The following is a 19,707-nucleotide window of genomic DNA, read 5'->3' as shown; positions in this document are numbered from 1 at the left end:
TAACATAAAGTAAGAGCTGTTATCTCCCAAGCAGCACTTCCTTTATCTTCATCAATAGATTCATTTAAATATCCAAAAATCTCGCGATGACAGTAAGAATAATTATCTCCCTAAATTCAAAACGAGAACCTTTTATTCCTAATGTTTCGAGCACTCCTTTATCAAAGCAGCGGATTCTCTGCCGATGTGTGTTTCGTGTAGCTGTCTGTGCTCGTGCGGAGGCTGCGTACACCCATTCTGCTTCGGCAGCCTGTGAGGTGTCCAGTGGTACCCAGAGGGATGAGCTTTTAGGGTCAGAAGGGGCAGGAATTAAATTATCTTGAGAATTTGTAGCTCTTGCTTTGAAACATAAACTAACTTTGGCAAATAAGAGTGGACAAAAAAAACCCACTTGTCTTTTTGAACGGCACTTTAAAACTACGCGTGGTCAACATGGAGAAAGGGCAGCTTTTAGCTGTAGTCTCCCTGAGCAATCCCTAGCACTGTAGCTGAAAATGTCATGTGAAGTTGGTTGTTGTCTGCAACATTTGGTTGCAGGTTATTACCCGAGTTTGTTATTGTTCCTACTGAATCAATGGGCTTTTAGACCTGAAGGTAGCACCAAGAAAAGGGAAAGTGATCCCTGTGTCATACCCGACGTTACACTTGGCAGGGCTGAACAATGCCAGGGACGTACCAAATACACACGATGAGCAAGGGTTGGAAATAGGTCGTCACTCATGCTTCGGGCAGATCATGTGTCAAAGATGCAGTCGGCTCGCGTGCAAAAGGACAAAAGCATCCCTGGCTCCCCTGCAAACTCAGCTGAGGAAGGATGCTGTCATGCACCAGTAAAAACTGCCTGTGCCCCAACAGATAATGGACAAACCCTTATCTCTGAGCTCATTGCCTGGCCTTGCATTTAAATATTTTCAATTTTCATTTATTTACTTTTTGTTAGAACAATTATTTTAGTTTTTGACTATCCAAATGGCATTTTACTTGAATGGAGCACACTTGCGTGGCACTTTCAAGGCTTCTTCCTCCACAGCCATTTCCAGAGGTTTCTGTGCCTTTTGATCTTTGGGAAGTCCTGGGTTGGTCTTTGCTCTTTCATTTTTAAATAAGTACCTGGTGGTTGTCATCCATTGTGTTTAGGACTCAAGGTCAATACTGCCGAAGCGAGATCATTGATCGTTGAACATTGATTGACTTCAAGACAGCCCACACTTCACTAATGTGAGTTAGGTAGCACCTCATACTAATAGTGTTCTTAGACATAAAATGTGATCGCTGCAAGGATTCAAATAATCTTTTCTTTATTTTCAATGTGAATTTCGTTTCATAAGCGACACTCTTTCCTGTGACAATCCCGTAAGGCCGAAGAAGCCTCGCTGCGAGTTCACGTGATGAAAGCCAGGATTATTGCGGACTCACACCCAAAGTGCAGTACACAGGGACCAGGCTAGTTCCTGGCCTAATTTCTGTCTCTGCAGCTTGGTCCTGAGCAACGATTGTCTTGATCTCGTATCCAGCAAGTTTGTTTATCCCTGGGATGTAGGGCCTGGCTGGCCATGCCCATCCCGGGAATGGTGCGGGAGCCTTACTTCTTAAGTAAGAAGACTTAAGAGTCTTACTTCTGTAAACTTGTGGCAGCGTTACATCAGGTGCTTTTACTTCTTAGAAAGTTGAAGGCAGTCAACCTATAAGAAATACCCCGGTATTTCCCTGAGACTGATACAGCTACAGTGTTTTGCGCCGGCATTGTTCAGAGTCACCTGTATCAGATGTCTTTTGTTAGCCTGGCTGTGCCTTCCAAGGGAATGCGGATTGTCAGCTTCGGGATTTCTCTGGAGAGAATTTGCTGTGATTGTAGGGCATCAAGAAACCTCTTTTTTTTTCTGTAGAAAGATGAGGGAATTTGGCAAACACTGAATAGCATGATCAAATAATTTAGAAGTGTGACTTTGAGTTTGTTTCCTTTCCCTGAGCTATTTATGCAGCACATGTTTGAAGGCAAGCTGTGAGTATTTTGCAAGGAAATCTGCTAGCATGCAATCTCCAAGAGAAGATTTAAGATTTAATTTCGGGCAGGATCTGGCTCGCAGCAGCTAACAGGAAGAACTGTTACACTACTCTGACAGCCATACTAAAAATTTAGTGTGTTTAATGTTTGTATGTCCATGTTACATTTCTGCCGTGGTGAAAGGCATTTGCATGCATGGACTGAATGAAATGCCCACTGATGTGAAATCATTTTTTGTCATTCGCTGCAGAAGCTAAGGTGAATATAAGAGGGAATATGGAAGCTTCATCTCACCCACCAGTGTTTATTGCCATAAACCAGTGATCTGTGAGGCTCTGCTGGTGAGCTCCAGTGAAGTGGCTGCCCTCCTGTGTCTGCAGTGCCCCAGGACTTCGGGGTCTCGCCTCGGAGCTGAGAGGCAGCAGAGAGAGGTCTGGTTTCCATCTGCCCACCCTGCATGAACACGAGTGAATTTAACTTCTATTTCTCTGGTTACAAACCTTTAATGTAGCAAGAGCATGAGCTTCATGTACTATCCTGGGCTACACTGCTAAGTTCACGCAGTCCAGCAAAGTCACAAGAAGTGAATGATAACGGCTGTCGCCTTCTTTTCCGTTTTTGCATTGCTCTGACACTGTAAACGATGCATTCCCTCCGGCTTCCACAGCCATCCCTCACTGGTGATGAAAAGCAATAGTACCCTGCTTTAAAAAAAACAGTAACTTTGCATTAAAACCCCCTTAGTTGTGACCTCAGCTGTGGTAAAGAAATGTGAGCAGTCCTCACCACTCAGTCCTCACCCATCGTCAATATTATCTTTTCCCAGAAAACAGCTAGATTCCCTGAGATCCCGAGGGCTGTAGCTGAGGGGGATGCAAGCCCTGGCAGTGATGGAGACCGAGAGGCACAAGCCGATGGTGTTGGAGAGGCTCTGCCGAGCTGGCAGCTCCCTGCTCTGCCTGCAGAGTGCGGCTCTGCGGGTTTGCCTTCCCTGCCAGTGGAGACGGAGGCGACTTTTGGGTCTTACATCTCCGAGTACGCGGAGAATTTGACAACTGCTCTGAGTTCCTATTCGCACTGGGGTTGGACAAAACTCAATACTTTGTGACAAATACCATAGCTAAGTGCATTCGTTAAGAGAAAGCATGAAGCAGCAGCCCTCAGAGGTGATGCAGCGATCCCTTCCGATTGCCTTCTGGTACTCTGCTCGTGCTCTGCTCGCCGCCTGCACTGCAGCCAGGCATTGACCTGCTGGTTTCAAATGTCCTTTCATGACCTGCCCCATCACTTTGTCCACATCGGTGTCTTTCAGCTCGTGATAAGTTAGGGTGTAATCTCTTGTGCCTATCTCTGACCACCTCCTTTTCCTCCTTATTTTTTGGAAAGCCCTTTTTTATCTCACTTTCTTCTTTTTTTCTGGCTTCTTAGGCTCCCAGATCCTCCTTCTGTTATGAAATGTGTGCAAGAACGTAATGGCAGTAGTTCGTGGCAGTTGGTATGATAAGAAAATCTAAATGTTAGAATAATATCCCTGAAATTAGAGCTGGTTGCATGATTTATTTTTTTAGTTCAGGTGTGTTTGAACATTTCCAATTAATGTATTCCAATACCTAAAAATAAATTTCTGAGAAAACTCCCATCTGTCTTGGTGTAAACCAGCAGAAGGATACGATCCAGTTAAAAAGGAGAACTCAGGATATGGCATGTCTGCATGGCTGAAGTCAATGTCAAGGCTCCAGCTGACTTCAGTGGGGTCAGGATTTCTCTAATAAAGGCTGCGCTGCTAAATCAGACTGCCTTGATTGCTTTCACTGGAAGCTCTGCTTGATTAGGCGCAACGGAATTTGTCCTGTGGAAAGGGATCAGGAGAGGGAGAGAGCACAACAGAAATAAATCAGACCTGGAAAAAAAAATCTGATTGTAAGAGGTGACTTGAGCTCATATATACGAGGCCTTATTAAATAGAGACTATTCAGTCACACAGTTACAACGGCTATAATGGGAAGGAGTTTTTCATTAATTATTCAACAGTGGGGAGATCTATATTTTGCCTCAGACTGACACTTTTTACCATCTGCTTAAAACCTTACTGTCTCATAACAACTATTATCAACATGTTTTGGGGTTTTTTTCCCCTTTTAGAGTAATCATTATGCTGAGCTTCCAGATTGTTTAAGGTATCTGAGGTCCAAGTATGAGCATGCTGTTACAAATAGCTAATACTTGTAATTGCTGTTCATTTTCATATGTTTGACTGGCGGCTGGTTAGTACATTTGTTTTTCTCAGTTGTAATTGTGATCCAGCAGTGGCCTTGATCTTGCTAACTGTTATATCTGAGCTTAACTGCATTCCTGTAACTAATCCCAATAGGCTCATTTTAAAAGGACATAGTGACTCAAATTCATGCCTAGTATAACTCTATTGAAATTAGCACTTTTCACCAGGGATGAATTTATCTCAGTGTCTACAAGTGCCCTTAACGCATACAGAGGGATCGTTAGCAGTGGGCCCTGAACATAATGCAATTACATGGCTGAGCAGCCAGCCACCTAACTGCCTGGCTTTGAAAGTGTCACTTAAATGAGTTTTTCTGGGTGTTCCCCCCCCAGGCTTCCCACCCCCCTCCTAGGAAAAAAACCCCAAGCCAAACCCCTACAAAAACCAGGCGTGCTGGGTGAGGTTGTTGAGGGGGAACTGAGATTTACGCTAAACTCCACGAGCAGCTTATCCTGAAAATAGGAAGAAAATTCAGACACTTGCTTTCATGGGCACTGAAATTCCAACACAAATTTAAACAGGCACCTCTTATATGCCAAGAAATATTTTAAAAGTCTAGTTAATTGTAAATTAAACAGAAATTTGGGCCTCTTATATGGTGACTGTTGCAGCAGAGGACTACCAGCCTCTCCAGTCCTGCATTTTTTGAGTGTTCGCTGTTGAGAAATGCGACATCCAAAAGGCCAATATGGCTCTGCAGGCGGCTAATCCTCCATCGCTCCGAATGCCACCCCGCAGCGTGCAGCCAAGACAAGGATGAGACCGTCTTCAGAATACAATCCTGCGCAACTGGAGGCTGACATCTGCTAAACTCTCTCCCTAAAGGCTTGTGCTGGCTGGCTGGCGACCCGGAGCTGGCAGAGAGCGGGCGGCGAGGAGCCATGCCCCTGTGCGGCTGCGGCTCCAGCCGGCTGCGGGCACACGGGCAGGCGGCTGCGGGCCATGCCGCAGAGCTTCGACCCGGGAGTGGCGAAGGAGACGTTTTAAAGAAGGGGCGAAAGGCCATGCCAAACGTTGTTCCTATCCAGAAAAGGAGCTTGTTCACTTAGAGCTATACAACTCAATGTTTTCCACACTCTAATTTTGGAGAAAATGGTGGTAGACTGGTCATACTGCTGAAAATATTCATTTAATTGCAGAGGAAAATGACACTGTAAGCATATCATTGTACATGTCCATTTATTTTGTATCCTTTCCTCTCAGATTAGTGAATTTGTAAGTTCTCTCTCTCACCCTTGCACACCGGGCTGGGTTTCTGAGCTACAGGTTGGGATCTCGTAATCAGAAATTGCCACGCAAGGCAGTGTTTAGCCAGTTTAGCAGCAGCTGAATAGCACCTTATCAGCTGTGCTAAAACACAGCGCATTTCACCACCCAGGTGGTTGAAAGAGGCTTCTGTCTTTTCAGATTCATGGCAGACTCTTTGCATATGCACCACCTGCAGACAACAGCTCCTGGGTGATTGCTGTCCTTATTTCTGCTGGCTCCTGCTGCAGGGAATCTCACAGCTGGTAAAGCTAAAGGCATCGATTATCAGTGTAGTACCCATCATTCTGAGTCGTACTGGATCAGTACAAATCCTTGTATAATTGCTTTTCTAAGACAAAAAGTATTTGAAGGAAAAAAACGAAACCCCTGTATTTCCATCTGAAGATGATGTTGACAAACTAGCAGGGAGGACAAATTTGTAAAGACTTGCCGATCACCTTGATTAGTGCAACTAAGAACTTCGTGTGAGATCAGTGAAGTCTCCCTGTCTCTCCCCCCCCCCCCTTGCTTTTGTTTACAGTATTTTAATGTTTTATGCAGCCCAAACCACTCCAAGAACAGCCTTCAGACAAGTTTAACCTAACTTGTATTCACTCAGGCACCCAACAGGGACCTCGGTAAGCCCACCTGAATCCTGCTTGAGGAGGTTTGGTTCAGCACAGCTGGCTGTTAGGGTGTCCTGAGCAGCTAAGCTCTGGCTGGGGCCACCTGACCACCATTAGTCTCCCAGGAGACTAAAGGCCGGCTTTTGGGGCTGGCTGATGGTTTGCCTTGCATCGCCTGGGGATGTGTTCTCCGTGCCCCTGGGGGCTTCTTGGTGGTCAGCCTGGTGCTTGGTACTCCTGCCTGTTCATACTCGGTTCCTGCTGCAGGTCCTGGATCCCAGTCACAGCTTCTCTGCTGCCAGACCTCTGCCTGGCCCTTGCCCACGCTTCGTCTGCTCTTCGGTACCTCCGTGGGAAAAAGGGAGGTAAAAGCCAACAAATCAAACCCTGCCCTGTAATTCAGCCTGTGTTCATTTGTATGTCCTACTTGTAAATCCAATGAAGGAGGCAATATAACCGCAGCTATCTGAGAAAGGAATTAGCAGGAACAACTCTCCCTTGGAGCGAGGGAAAATACCTTGTTTGTGATTGCAGCGTCGGATTCTGCTGCAGTTCATGCTGACGGACTGGCTTTGCTGGGGGCCAATTTGTGCTGGTCATACTTGGTCTTTCTGTTACTTACTGGCATGTTTTTACTCCTTCAAAAAAAAAAAACTTCGCATCAGTTTATCTAATTTGGATATGAAACCTTTTGATATCATATAAGCATTTATTGCCATTAAAATTGTGCCTAGGGTATTTGCATTTTCAGGCTGTTTTGTAAAGTGGTCTCCTACGCAGGGTGAGGGAAGTGCTGCAGTGTGGTACACAGGTGTTTTAAGTTCAGCTTTGTTTTCTTTGGTTGAACCTTGTGTACAAGTTGCAGTGATATAAGAAGGTCTGATTGCAGGAAACATGGAAGAACAAAAATGGGAGGAAGGTTAAGCGGTGCTTGGACAGTGCATTTTTCCTCGTTTTTGTCTACCAAATCAGCTCTTTAGTAGACGGATCTGTTATGCTTCTGTCATTGGATGGTCATATCTTTGGCTTACAGCAATCTTACTAGACTGAAGTTCATATTAACTTGGCAAGCTCTTTAAGGCAAGTTGTGTTTATGTTGTCCCTGTGCCTTCAACGTAACCTGCATCCTATCGGAGAGTATTGCTGTTTTACTGTTGTATGCCAGAAGCCAGTTTTGATTTCTTCAGTGAGCTGTTCTCTGGCAACCCCTCACTCTGGCAATCACCATCATCTCAGGTGAGATGACGACTCGCAGAGCACAATACAAGTTTATAGCTAAGCCAGAGGTAGCTGTTGGACTTTATGCAGCCAGTAATGGACCTTCACTCCTATTTTAGTCCTAGTATTGTGTTGTAAGAAAAAAGGTGGGAGGGTGAAATAGTTTTACAACTTGGGTTTGCCACATGGACCACTCTGACCTCAGCTGAACACAAACCTAAGCTGTAAATGCACTTTGCTATTAAAGCAACTTTTGCCTTCTCCATAAAGGTTATCATAGCAGTTTTATTGTCTTTTAAGGTGTAACATACCTTTAAATGAACCACTGAGAAACTTCTTTGTGTGGCTCTTTGTCTTCATTCCACGTTACAAAGTCAGCTTTCCACTGCTGCAAGCAGAGGGACAGCTAATGCAAGTCGTACCGCTCGTGTGTGGCGTTTCCTACTTTCACGGGATGGGTAAATCTCAAATGCCTTAAACTGGCAGATGCCTACCACTATTTCTAATACACCGAGAGCAGCATATTTCGTTTCTGACATTAATCAATATGGTAGACCTGAATCTAAATCTTTTAGTTTATAAATCATTTCACTCAGACAGTTTTATCTCAAGAGTAATATTTCTCAACCAGGATTGGGGAAGTTTTGATATCGGCGTAGTGGGTGGGACTTGAAGACTTGAGATAGAAGATAATTTCTGTCTGTCGTTGTCTTGCCTGTCAATGATCTGTGGTATGACTTAAGACACTACTAGTCATTATTTTAGCAGGGTCTCTGATTTGGATACACAGCTTTATAACCCAGGTTACTAGCAGCCACAGATACCACCGACTTCAACTGAAGTGGGGATCCTAGGCATTAAAATTAAAGGTTTGGGGTGAGATCTGGTTTCTTTCAGAATAAAAGAAATGTTCTTGGCACCCGGGGGAGTGGGATCTCACACTAAGTCTGAAACTGAGCCTGCAGAAATGGAAGTGCACAACATTCAGAGGACAGTTCTGAAAATTCGTGTCTTATTTTTCTGAACTGCAGACTAGGGTTCATGGCCCCTGTTACCTTCAGGCCCTAATCTAGCGTTGTTGTCCCTGCCGCTGCAAATTCAATCCCAATGGACTGAATAAAGATCCCCCTAACTCTTCAGCCTCTGCTGATCCGCAGTCTGCCGTTGGCCCAGCCTCGTTAGACAAGCAATACCCAAGTACACTCACTTATGAAAGGTTAAAAAAAAGTAGGTAGCAGAATGTTCTGAAATACAAATATTATTTATTCTTGAGGAGAGACAAGTATGGGTAACATTAGAGATGAAGCTGCGCTGCCTGCTGAAGTGTTTAGAAATATTTTGCCTGCTGAGTTCTCTAAAAATAAATGTGAATGTTTTGTTGTTAAAAATCATTAATATTTTTGACTTGTAAGCATAAAAAGAAACTTTTATTTACCAAACTTAGATTAATACGTAAATACAGATCTAACATTGTAAGTGGAAAACTGGCACAGTGTCTCAGAGATTATATGCGACTGCCCTATTTATTATAACAGTTAACACAGCGTAAGACTAGAGACTGATAGTAAATTTTGCCTTTAGGATATGAAAAATTCAATTGCTTAATACTATTAATTTTGAAATAAATATTCTATTAGTAATAGAGTTATAAACATTACTCCAGATATTCTTTCACCGTTCAAGTAGATATTTCATGCATGGCACTTTTCAGTTTTTTCCAAACTTCAGGTAGAGTGGAGATTTTTTATTTTAATGTGAAGTTTTTTTTCCCTGGATTCCCATATATTCAGACCTCATCCAGCGCACAGTGTTTCCTGCAAGTGTCACGCTTTCAGCGATTGATCCCTTCTTCCAACAATGCAGGAAAATCTTTCTGGATTCTTGGTTCTGGGTTTCATAGTCTCCGAATAGACTATAAAAACATAAAAACAGCTTTTCCTTGCTTTAGGGCTTACTTGTGCCAGTTTCTAGCTCTTCATATCTCAGTTATATGCACTCGAACACCTTGATTTTTCATAAAAATATCACTTTCTTGTCAGCTGGGACCACAAAAACGATTTTTGTCAGCATCTCCTTTCCTTCTGTCTGGAGTGAAGAGGGGATTTTTTGCTACCCTGTTAAACCCTGTCATCTGATCCGGTTTTGCATTAAAAATCATCGTCAGACTGTTGAGAACAACCTGTGGAAGATAAGAAATGGAGATGAATGGGGGGAAAGGGGTAAGAAATGGGTATATTGCTTAGAGGTGTCAAAAAAGTCAAAGAAAATTGAACAGGACCTACTAAGGCACGAGGAAGGTTATGATTTTATTTACTGTTTCAAGTTGCTTGGATTCTTAAGAAACCAGCCTTTTTGATATTTTGGTTAAAATACGTAAAGTAGTACCTGGCAATTTCCTTTCTTTTTTCCGACCTGATCATAAATGCCACGGCTGCCCGCTGGCAGGAGGCGGGAGCCTGGCTGCCTGAGTCTTGCTTCCCTTTTTGTTCAGCACAGACAGGTGGCACATCATCAGCTTACTCCTTTTGCATGAACGGTTTTTAGGAAGCTGAAACTTGGGCTTCTGTAAAGCAAATACCCTATTTTAGGAATTCAGCATAGGATTCTGGACCCAGTAAAATGGGACAAGCTTCTGTTGACTTCAGTGAAAAGGAGATTTCTGGCAGGGGAGGTAAGCCAATGTCTTCAACTCTTAAGATGATTGTTTGGTAGGTAGTTCTTAGAGCTAGGCAGCCCGTTTGACCGCTTTAATGTCCTATTTTGACATTGACTGGTCTAGATGGATTTTCCCTTGCAGCATCACTGAATAGGCTTCTCAAACATTCAAATGCATTTTATGTATTCAGGCAATTTTATACTAAAAACAGTATTCTTGGGGTTCTTTTGGTGTGTTAGCATTTAGAATTCCTCTCAGTTTATAATTATCTCTACACTTATATATCATGTTGTCTGTCTGCATCTTTCAGGTCTCTATTGAAAAGTAAATTCAATACAAAGTCCTGTTCCACTCGGTTCCGTACATCCTCCCAGCTTACTATTTTTACTTTTTATCATTTTTCTTTTGTTCTCAGTGCTTCATTTAGATTTCAGGTCACTTGTCTATGACTTCTGTGCAAACTTGAAATAGTTTTTTAAAGTAAAATGTGCTGCTTTGCTGAAATTCAGATAGGATCGCTATTTTCGAATGTTTATTTTTTAAAAGTCTGATTTGTAGTATAAGACTTTTCACAATAACACTAACAAATAATTAATAAGCAATCGATTAAAAGTAGCACTGCTTTTTCACTTTCTGCCACAAAGTTCCCAAAGTAATTCTGAAACTGGAGCCTATAGCTATAGGATACAGCCAGATGCATCTGGGAGATCTTGATCCACGTTGATACTCATTTTCGGTGGCAGGCAGAAACTACTGAAAAATTCTGGTCAGCGATCTTACCCTCATTTACTTTTACGGCAAGATAAGCAGGCTACTTAAGGAATGCTGGACTCCGGCCACCTCGCTATTATTCCCATCCAGCCGAAACGAGAGCGGCTCGAGGGAGGCTTCTGGCCAGGAGCCACGGTAGCCCAATGCATTTCCAAACGGGAGGGAGACGCAAATGGCTGAGACACAAGACGGCATGTTCCCGCTCGCTTGCAGACCATGTGCAACTGAATTTTCTTACTGGTATAATTAAGTGGGTCTAACTGAGACACGCTGAGCTCAGGGCTGGCTCTGCCAAGACGCGGGCCTTTAGTACCCACGAGCGAGGGCAGTTCTTCACTTGGGCTTGCACCGCTTTCTCCCTGTAGCATTCAAAAATGCACTCAAGTGCAATCGTCAGAAGGCAGGAAAACTTTAAGCGCCAGAACTGATGAACCCATCAGTGAATAAGGGAATAAGTAGGAAAAGGAAGCGAGGAGCCGTGCTCTTTGGGAAGAGACCTACCATTTTGTTATCCTTGTTTGGCACCTCGCACAAAGGGGGTCTGTGCCTAGGGCTCATGGGCACTATTATATCTGCAAGAGTAATTGAAAAAGAGGGAATGTGTGTACATTTGTGGGTTTATTATTTTTTTAAATTTTATTTATTTTTTCCCCAACCTGAGCAGTGTAAGTAATTTAAACACAGCAAGTGTGGTGACAGTGGGAAATAATTATTTCAGAAAGCTTGCAAATGTGCCCTTATAAAACAAAGTGAGGTTCTTTTTTGAAATAAAGTGTTGGAAAGTTGCCACCTTCATAGGATGCAGCACAGGGTAAGAGTAAAGAAAATGAATTTATGATGATGGCTCCAGTAAGGAGACAGATGTCTCCTGGAAGGAGAGAAAAACCATGCAAAAGCTATTTTTGGGTGCCTTTTAGTGAACAATTCTCCTTCAGACTTGCTGTTCTTTTAACAGAGATTTCTTTTTTTATTTATGTTGCTGCTTTGCAGTATTTTGAAAGTGGGAATGTATGTCTGAAACTTTACCGGTTTCTTTATACAAATTCTGAAGATAAAACTGCTTCAGCAAATGGCTTAATGATGCGTTAAGAAAAAAAAGTATGTGACATACATTGAATCTTTTGAGCAATGTAAACTGAGATCTAGCTGCCAGGTTCATGAATGTCAGTCTGTGCTAGGAAAACTGGAGGAGATGAACTGAGGTGACTTTTAAACCGGCCCCTCTTTCAATCCAGAGGATCCTCCAGCCAGACAGATCTATAAGCAGTTTTCAGAGTATGAGGAGAACAACGGGATGGAAATAGCTCAAACATCCAGTGTGTCTTCAGCAGCTGGTTCAAAGCACTTGATATTTGAGCTACAGGGTTTTCTGGGCTTTGTATCTGTTAACAGCAAAAAAATAAGTCAATGTAAAAGTAGCTCTTGAACACAAACATATTAAGGATTAAGGGAAAAATTGAACCCCTTCCAATAAATGACTGTGGACAACGTAGGAAGCTGAAGAAGGCTGTGAAGAGTACTGCAGAGAGGAGGAAAGTGAACGTGCAGATATTCCTGAACCTCAGTAGCAGTCAGCCTTCTGCTCTAGCAAGGCTGTGCTGACCACGAATTTCGGCTATGAATCCATTTGCCCCTTCCCTTCTCTCAACCACGTAACTCTTTGTAGAGAGCTAATTTTCTGGAATTTATGTGGATATGTGGATTCTCCTCCATTTGGAGGAAGGTCACTTAGCTGATTATATGAGATACAGTAGAGGAACAAACCCATGTAATTTGAATGAAATTTAGTTCTTATATTGCAGTACAACAGCCTACGACTTACACACAATTTAAAACTGCAGTGTAGGTTTTTCAGACATTTAGAATTCCAACCACCACCTTTAAAGCATGCATATTCTTTGGATGTAAAGTTTGGATTAAGGCGTGTTGGACTGCTTCTATTAAACCATGTAAAAAGATTAGATCCATTTGAGCAACTAGCCTGAAGTGCTTTTTTTTTGCTGTTTATGAATCATAACAGTGCTCATCTTTCTGTATCTCTGCAAAAGCATCCCGACAGTTTATGCTGCTTTCAAGGTGCTGTACCACTGATCCTGGCTGGAGGCAGCTGAAGTGGGGATGTGGATAACGTAGTGCAGATGTTTTTCTGTTTTTTATCTCTTTTTTTTTTTTCCCCCCTGCCTTCCACATTTGCTTCAGTGCTATGGTTGTTGTCAGTCTGAAACTGGATAGCTTGTGGGCGTGACTGAATTCTTATTCACTTATCACTTCATGTTTAACTTGTCACAGATAAAAAAATATGGTACTACGAGACAGTGTTTTATTGTATTCTTGATCAAACTGCTCTGATGTTCATTTTGATGGATGATGATATCCAAATGATCACAGTGCAGGCTGTTAATTTCAGTCCCTTTTGATTTAAATTAGCAATTAAATTCTCTCTAATTCTGCCTGGTTGTAGGCAGTCCGATGCTTTGATAGCATGTTTATGTTGCAAACTTCCCTCTCCTCCAGCTGCTCAGGCATAAAACGATCGCAGTGTTGCCCTGAGTAGGCAGAGGCACCGGTGACCGAGTGTATGGGCTGAGGTGGTTAAATAGAGAATTCGCATCTCTCCTGATAAACAGGAGCCGCACGGGCTGCGGCTGCCTGGCGGTAGGCACCGAGCAGGAGGGACCCGCTGAGAGCAGGGAAGGAAGCATTGCTGAGGCAACTCAACCTGGAGTCATGCTCTCCCATGTAAGAGTTATTTTGAAGAGTTTGAAGCTCAGCTGCACTGCTACTAATCCTCTGAATCTTTTTATTCATGCAAAATCACTCGCTGCTAATTGGAGTTTGTATTCTGTTAAAATATGTTCCCGCTGCAACAGGCCGGACCTGTGCTGAGCGCCTTCGTGAGCTCCCTCTGTGCCCGGGTCAAAGCTGGAAGCCCCTTTAATTTGCGAGCCCAGCTAACGCCAGCAGCGGTCTGGAAAGCAAGCTGGCTGCTTGCAACTTTGTGCATCTTTAGGAGTGGAACCACACGCTGTTCCCAGATGTCCTTGAGCAACACTTGTGCCTCTAATTACGTAGTAAATCACACCTACCTCATCCCATCATCGGCTGGGTGACGGCACAGGCGTTACGGATGGCGGAGCTGGATCCTTTGTATTTTCCGAGGGCCACATTTTTCTTTTTCTTTTTGGCTGATCTCAGTGCGAAGTGGTGAGCTGTCCTGTGGCGTGTTCTGCAGCCCTGCACTCGTGATCCGAAGTTAATGCCCCCGTCTGCTCAGGAAGATGCCTGGAATAGCAGAGACATCACCTGTTTAAAAAAATAAAAGCGAAGCCGCATTTTAAGCTTACTGAAACACGCAAATCACTTGCTAGGCTTCAGTTTCTGAAGTAAATTCCCAGATCTTCTGTATTAATTCTTTCAGAAATTATTGAAAGCATTTGTGGGATTATTCTGAGCTCAGAAAGCAGTAAGTGTCAGGCTTTTAACAGAGGAGATGTGAAAACCGGGGACAGTTGTGGGCCATCTTGAATAGTCATGTTAGTTTTTTGCTGTTAGAAGGCTTTCTCACCCTGGACTGTGGGTTTTTCCCCCCCATAAATTACCCATTAGTAGTACTTCAAAAGTGTTTTCTGTTATTTTTTTTAATGAACACTTTAATAGAGGAGAAAAACAGTTTTTGTATCCTTTTGTGAGTGACTTTTTTTCTTTTTGAGAAAGTAAGTTTCCAGCATTGCTTCAGAAATCCAAAGGAAACCAATAGCTTTTGAGATGCAGATGCGGAGGATATTGTGAACTCCGGCGTTTGTGTTGTCTGTTTTTGGAGTCCGTCACCTTTAACTTAAAATCGCTTGAATATTCTTTTTATTTGAAGTTGCCTGAATGCTTGTTGGATGCTATTACATTATTTTTTTTTTCCCCCCAAACTTGAAGTGCAAACAAAATTCAAGTCAGTGCGAAATGTTTTAGGGGAGAACGGCGGGAAAACAATGCTATGCCGTGATATATTCTGTCATTTCTAGAAGGAGTCGGGAGAGGCATCTTTCATAATGCCTGACAGCTTGCTGCTTCCACCTCTTCTGAGCATTTAGCTGTTCTCTTAGCGAACGGATGGAAGACTGAAAATAAAGCAGAACGTAAGGGCATGCCGTTTTATACACCCGCCTGCCGCAGCTGCGCCTCGTTCACCGCCGCCGCTCTGTCCACGCCGGCCCCGGCGCGCCGCGGCAGCAAACGAGGAGCGCACCTCCACCGGCCGGCCGCGCCGAGCTGCCCCGGGGGGGGGGGGGCTGGAGGCCGGCGGGCCGCCCCCCGCCTCGCCCCTCGAGCGAGGCCGCCTCCGCCGCGGACGCCTGGACGGCGGGCGCCCGGCGGGGGGCGGGCGGGTCCCGCCTCCCGGGGCGGGGCGGGCGCGGCGGCGGCGGCGGGAGGGCGCAGCAGAGGCCGCCGCGGCCGCAGGATCGCGGCGCGGTGGCAGGGATGGAGCCCTGGAAGCAGTGCGGGCAGTGGCTGATCAGCTGCAAGGTGCTGCCGCCCAACCACCGGGTGACCTGGGACACGGCCCAGGTCTTCGACCTGGCGCAGACGCTGCGCGACGGCGTCCTCCTCTGCCAGCTCCTCAACAACCTGCGCAGCCACTCCATCAACCTCAAGGAGATCAACCTGCGCCCGCAGATGTCCCAGGTGCGACCGCGGAGCCGCTGCGCCGCCCGCGCCCCTCTCTGCCCGCGCCCCTGGGTCCGCGGCGTCTGGCGGCGCGGAGGGGGGGAACCGCGGGAAGTTGGACGCGCCCGCGGCTGCTGCCGCTCTCCAGCCCGCAGCCTCCGCGCCCGGCGCGGGTCCCCGCTGCCGCCGAGGGCGGGCCCGCTCCCGCAGGGCGGTGAGGGGGAGCTCCAGCCGCGGCGGGCCGGAGCCGGGGCGGCCCCCGCCGGGCTCCTTCCCCGCGCGGTGCGGCCGCCCGGCCCGCGGGCTCGGCGCGTCCCGGGCGGTGGGAGAGGGCGCGACCGGAGCCGCGGACTGGCGGCTCCCGAAAGCTCCTCGAGGGCTCGTTGCCTGCGGCGGGAGGCGGTTCGGGCGGGAGCCTGCCCGAGCCCCCCGCCGGGAGCCGCACGGGCCCGTCACATCGGGGCGGCTGTGCTGAGGAGAAGTTCCCTGCAGTGGTCCCGGAGCCAGCAATTTAACATTTCTGTCTACGATAGTATCTAACGTGAGCAGTTTACAATACAAATCGACCTCTTGCTTCTAGTTTTTCTGGGTTTGCCTAGACACGTGAGGGGGAGGGAGAGCGAAGGGACCGGGGTCTCGGGAAGCGAGGACGGAGGGAAGGAGCAGGGACGGTGCTGCTGGAACGGGGAGGGGCGGGATGGCGCGGCTGAGGGAGCGGAGCCCGCCCTGACCGGCGGCGGCCCGGGCGGGGGGCCGGGGGGGAGCGGGGGGCCTGCGGGGAAGCGGGCGGGAGAAGCAGTGGTGACACTTGTCAGCCGGCCTTCGCATCTGCTTTTGCGACCTGGGAAGCTGAATTGTTAAAGAGCGGTTAGTGACGAGAAGTCGTGTTCTTGGCAGCTGCTCGCCTGTGCTTTAGCATCTTTTTTTCCTTCAGACCCTTTTATATGTAGCTTTTAAAATTGATATTTTGGTTAAATAATAATGAAATGTAATTCCAAATCCATCCCCTTCTAAATGCATGTTTTAGTTGGGACTGATGTTTTGTTACTGTGCCTCACAAGGCTGGTTTCAGATGCCGAGGTAAGATTACATTAATAATTCAATAAGAGGCTCTATATATACACGACTTCCTGTCGCAGCTTCGCGAACACCTATGGCTCCGCAGAGACGGTGGCGGCCAAGCAGACGTTGTCTGAAAGGAAACTCAACTTCTGAGCCTTTCGGGTGTTTTAAAACGTTGAGAAGCCGGTGCATTGTAACATTTCAGCGTTACGATTCTGTTTTGGGTTTGTAGGAATGAACATTGCCCCTGGGGTTTAGGACACCGGCAAAAAGCAGTGGTAGAGAATTATACTTTGGGAGGAACATTCTTTGTCCATGTTTACTCACAAAGCCAGTTATTTTCTTTCTTTTTAATTCCTTTTTTTAGCAGCTATGTTTTACTACCAGGGCGACATTCTCTGTAAGCCTACGGTGCAAAAAGAGAAAAAAGTATCAGGCGTACTTCAGCTAGTCAGAATAAAAGCTCCCAGACCCTTGTACTAGGTGTGAACGGTATAAAGGCTATCCCCACGTACTTGAGAGCTCGAGTGCCTGCTTGAATTGCGTATGCAGAGGCAATACTTTATCTGAGTGATGGAGAGACGCAGAGGGTGGGCTCCTCCGAACGGAAGAAATCCAGATAAGTTCTCTCCCTGCATGGTTCAAACTTCGTGAGAGTTTCAGGACTTGCTAAACTGTACCGGAGCCCTGGTTTATATTTTCGTTATAGTTAGATTGATTGCTTCCAAACTGACCCTTTTTCAGTTTAGCTTGCAGAACTGTAAATACTTTGCATATGAACTGTTGGAAGTGGTTTCTTGCCCTGCTTATAGTGGATAAAAAGTATGGAAACAGGTTCTCATTTTTTAATGAACTGGAAAGGTGTCCTCGTGATATTACGCAGTATTTTCTGGATAGCTAACTCATTGAATCAACTTCAATTAGAGATTAATGTTGCTTGTCTGGACCAATATTACTTTATTTTTGATGAATTAAAACCATGGTGGTCTCCTTCTGTCTACTAAAAATAAGTATCAAAATGCTCTGCTGTCTTCTTTCTTAGAGCAGGTTTGGGAGTCAAGACTAATATTTATTTCTCTAAGTGTGTTTGAACTATGGATTACAATTGTAGATCTTGGATTATGTATAATGCATATTTTGAACTTGAGCTTTATGTATGTATAATGTAGCTACCACCGGAATTGTTTCACAGCGACAATTGCCTCCTTGTCTGTGCGTCTGCTGTATGCCTGAGGAACCTGCACTCCACGGAGCTGCAGAGCACTCTCTCCAGTGGTGCATTTCTGCCCTACACTGATTTCACCCTTGAAATAGGGGGAACTGTTGCTGGACCAAAACCTATAATGGGTAACTCTACGCAGCATTAAATTTACTGGGAATGTTACCTTTGCTTTCTGCGAGATCAGGATTTGGCTATCGTGGTGAGGTTCTGTGGGGTTTAATTAAAAGCCTCTTGGAGGAGATACTTTCTGCTGGAAAGGATTGCTCAGTGAAAATTTGAGAAGTTGTTATTAAAAATGTAGTAGGTTGAAATTCTGCAAGTTGCTTATAGTTTGTTGCTAAGACTGTAAAGAGCACTTGGCAATAACTTATGCTGAAGTCTCAGAGGCCTGAAGATTATTAATTTGGTGAGATCTACTTGGAGTCTGCAGAGTTGAGCTCTAAATTGTGAGTTTTGTCAGAATAATACTTGTCAGTAAGCTAATACGTTCGCTGCATCGTAGGATCTCAGGGTCTCGTAGAAACACTAGCTAACTCTCCTGCTCCTTGTGGGGTAGTGATTTGTAGACATCGGAGGCATGGGGTGCCAGAGCAGAGTTGGCCTTAGGATGGAAATCGTCTTGGCCGCTGACTGCGCAGTCCGCCTGAACGTGCTGTTGTGTCTGTACCGCTTAGCTGAACCGCTTGAACCTCAGGTAGCCCTTATCTGTCGTCATCTAGAATCGAGCTGCAGCTCCTGTGCTCCCTGATCTGATGATGTTTTCTGTGGCAAAATCTTAGAATGGCTCAGGGGATTCTTGCCGCACAGTTTTTGAGCAATAAAAACAGAGAATGAGAAGGGTGGATGAAGGCTTCATGAATGGGCCTCATGGAAGGCAGACTGTGATTTTAGCCTTGTCTCTTACTCCTGTTGACATTTGTCAGGCCTTTCTCTGTGAACCAAGTTTTCATGTCTTGAGGGCTGGTTATAAATGCAGCAGCGCCAAAGAACAGGAAAGTGAGAGATGGTGCCTCAGGCAGACCTGGGAGTAGATGTCAGGCCTCTGACATAAGAGAGTCAAGTCTCTTCCATTTCGTTACATATTTATTTTTTCAGAATGAACGTGGCAGATCAGGCGTCAGTGGCGCTCATCATCTTTGCTCAGTAGACCTTGGTAACCCCTTAAAAGCTACATCAAAAGTGTAGAGGGATTGTGACTGATGCTGCTGCTTCAGATGCCGCTTTTTGTTGGAGCCTCGTTCAGTCGAACAGGAGCACTGTTGCTTTGCTTTGTAAGCACCCGACTGCTGCCGGCTCTAGGGGCAGGAATAGAAACTGAGACTGGCGACGCTCAGCATTGCAACACAAACATGTGCTTGACCAAATGGCAGCGGGTATGTTCTCTTTTATGGGCTGGCTAGCACGGGGAACCGCATGCCTTTGTCCCACCACCAGCCACGCACCTTGTGTCACAGCTGTTCTCGTGGGTGGGCAGTTTTATGCATTTGAAATCTGTGGATTCAGCCCCCTACCTTTTTGGAGATAACAATGCCTGTGTAAGAGAAACGTCGCAGTGGTTTTAGATTGCAAAACGTTGGGTTTAGAAGCTATTTGAATGCTGGCTGTTTTCATCTGCATTTCTGTATGTTTATGAAAATATTTATATTTGGTTAGTGGAAGTCGTCCTTTGAAGAACAGAAGCTGATTCAGTCAGTTACGCTTTCCAGAAAGTAAGCCTCAGATGTGAAAGTATAAACCTTGCATATATAAAGGACGAGCAGCGTTGTTGCTTTGCCAATGAATCTTCCACCTCCGGGTTGCCAGCTGAATGCTGCCTAGCTCCTGCCTGAGAAGCTGGCATGTCTCAGTGCTAGGTCCCCTGTGAAAAATTACACATGGGCTTGGTACGAGACTGGAAACTGTCGGGTTCAGGGACATTCGTGTCCAGGTTTTTTCACTGTGACTGCACAGAACAGGAGAGTG

At 45.5% G+C, this 19,707-nt stretch overlaps 1 protein-coding gene across 1 annotated transcript in view; it reads left to right on the top strand.

Moving 5' to 3' along the window:
- The first annotated feature begins 15,275 nt into the window (after positions 1-15,275).
- Positions 15,276-19,707, top strand: part of VAV3 (vav guanine nucleotide exchange factor 3) — a 176,623-nt gene continuing 172,191 nt past the window's right edge. Inside the window, exon 1 of the mRNA XM_076337936.1 lies at positions 15,276-15,479. Within this exon, the coding sequence (XP_076194051.1) occupies positions 15,276-15,479 (204 nt within the window). The remainder of the gene's footprint in view (positions 15,480-19,707) is intronic.

Source organism: Aptenodytes patagonicus, chromosome 5 (assembly GCF_965638725.1).
Source record: "Aptenodytes patagonicus chromosome 5, bAptPat1.pri.cur, whole genome shotgun sequence".
Classification (NCBI taxonomy): Eukaryota; Metazoa; Chordata; class Aves; order Sphenisciformes; family Spheniscidae; genus Aptenodytes; species Aptenodytes patagonicus.
The sequence above is the reverse complement of the archived record's forward strand: the minus strand, read 5'-3'. Positions and strand labels throughout refer to the sequence as shown.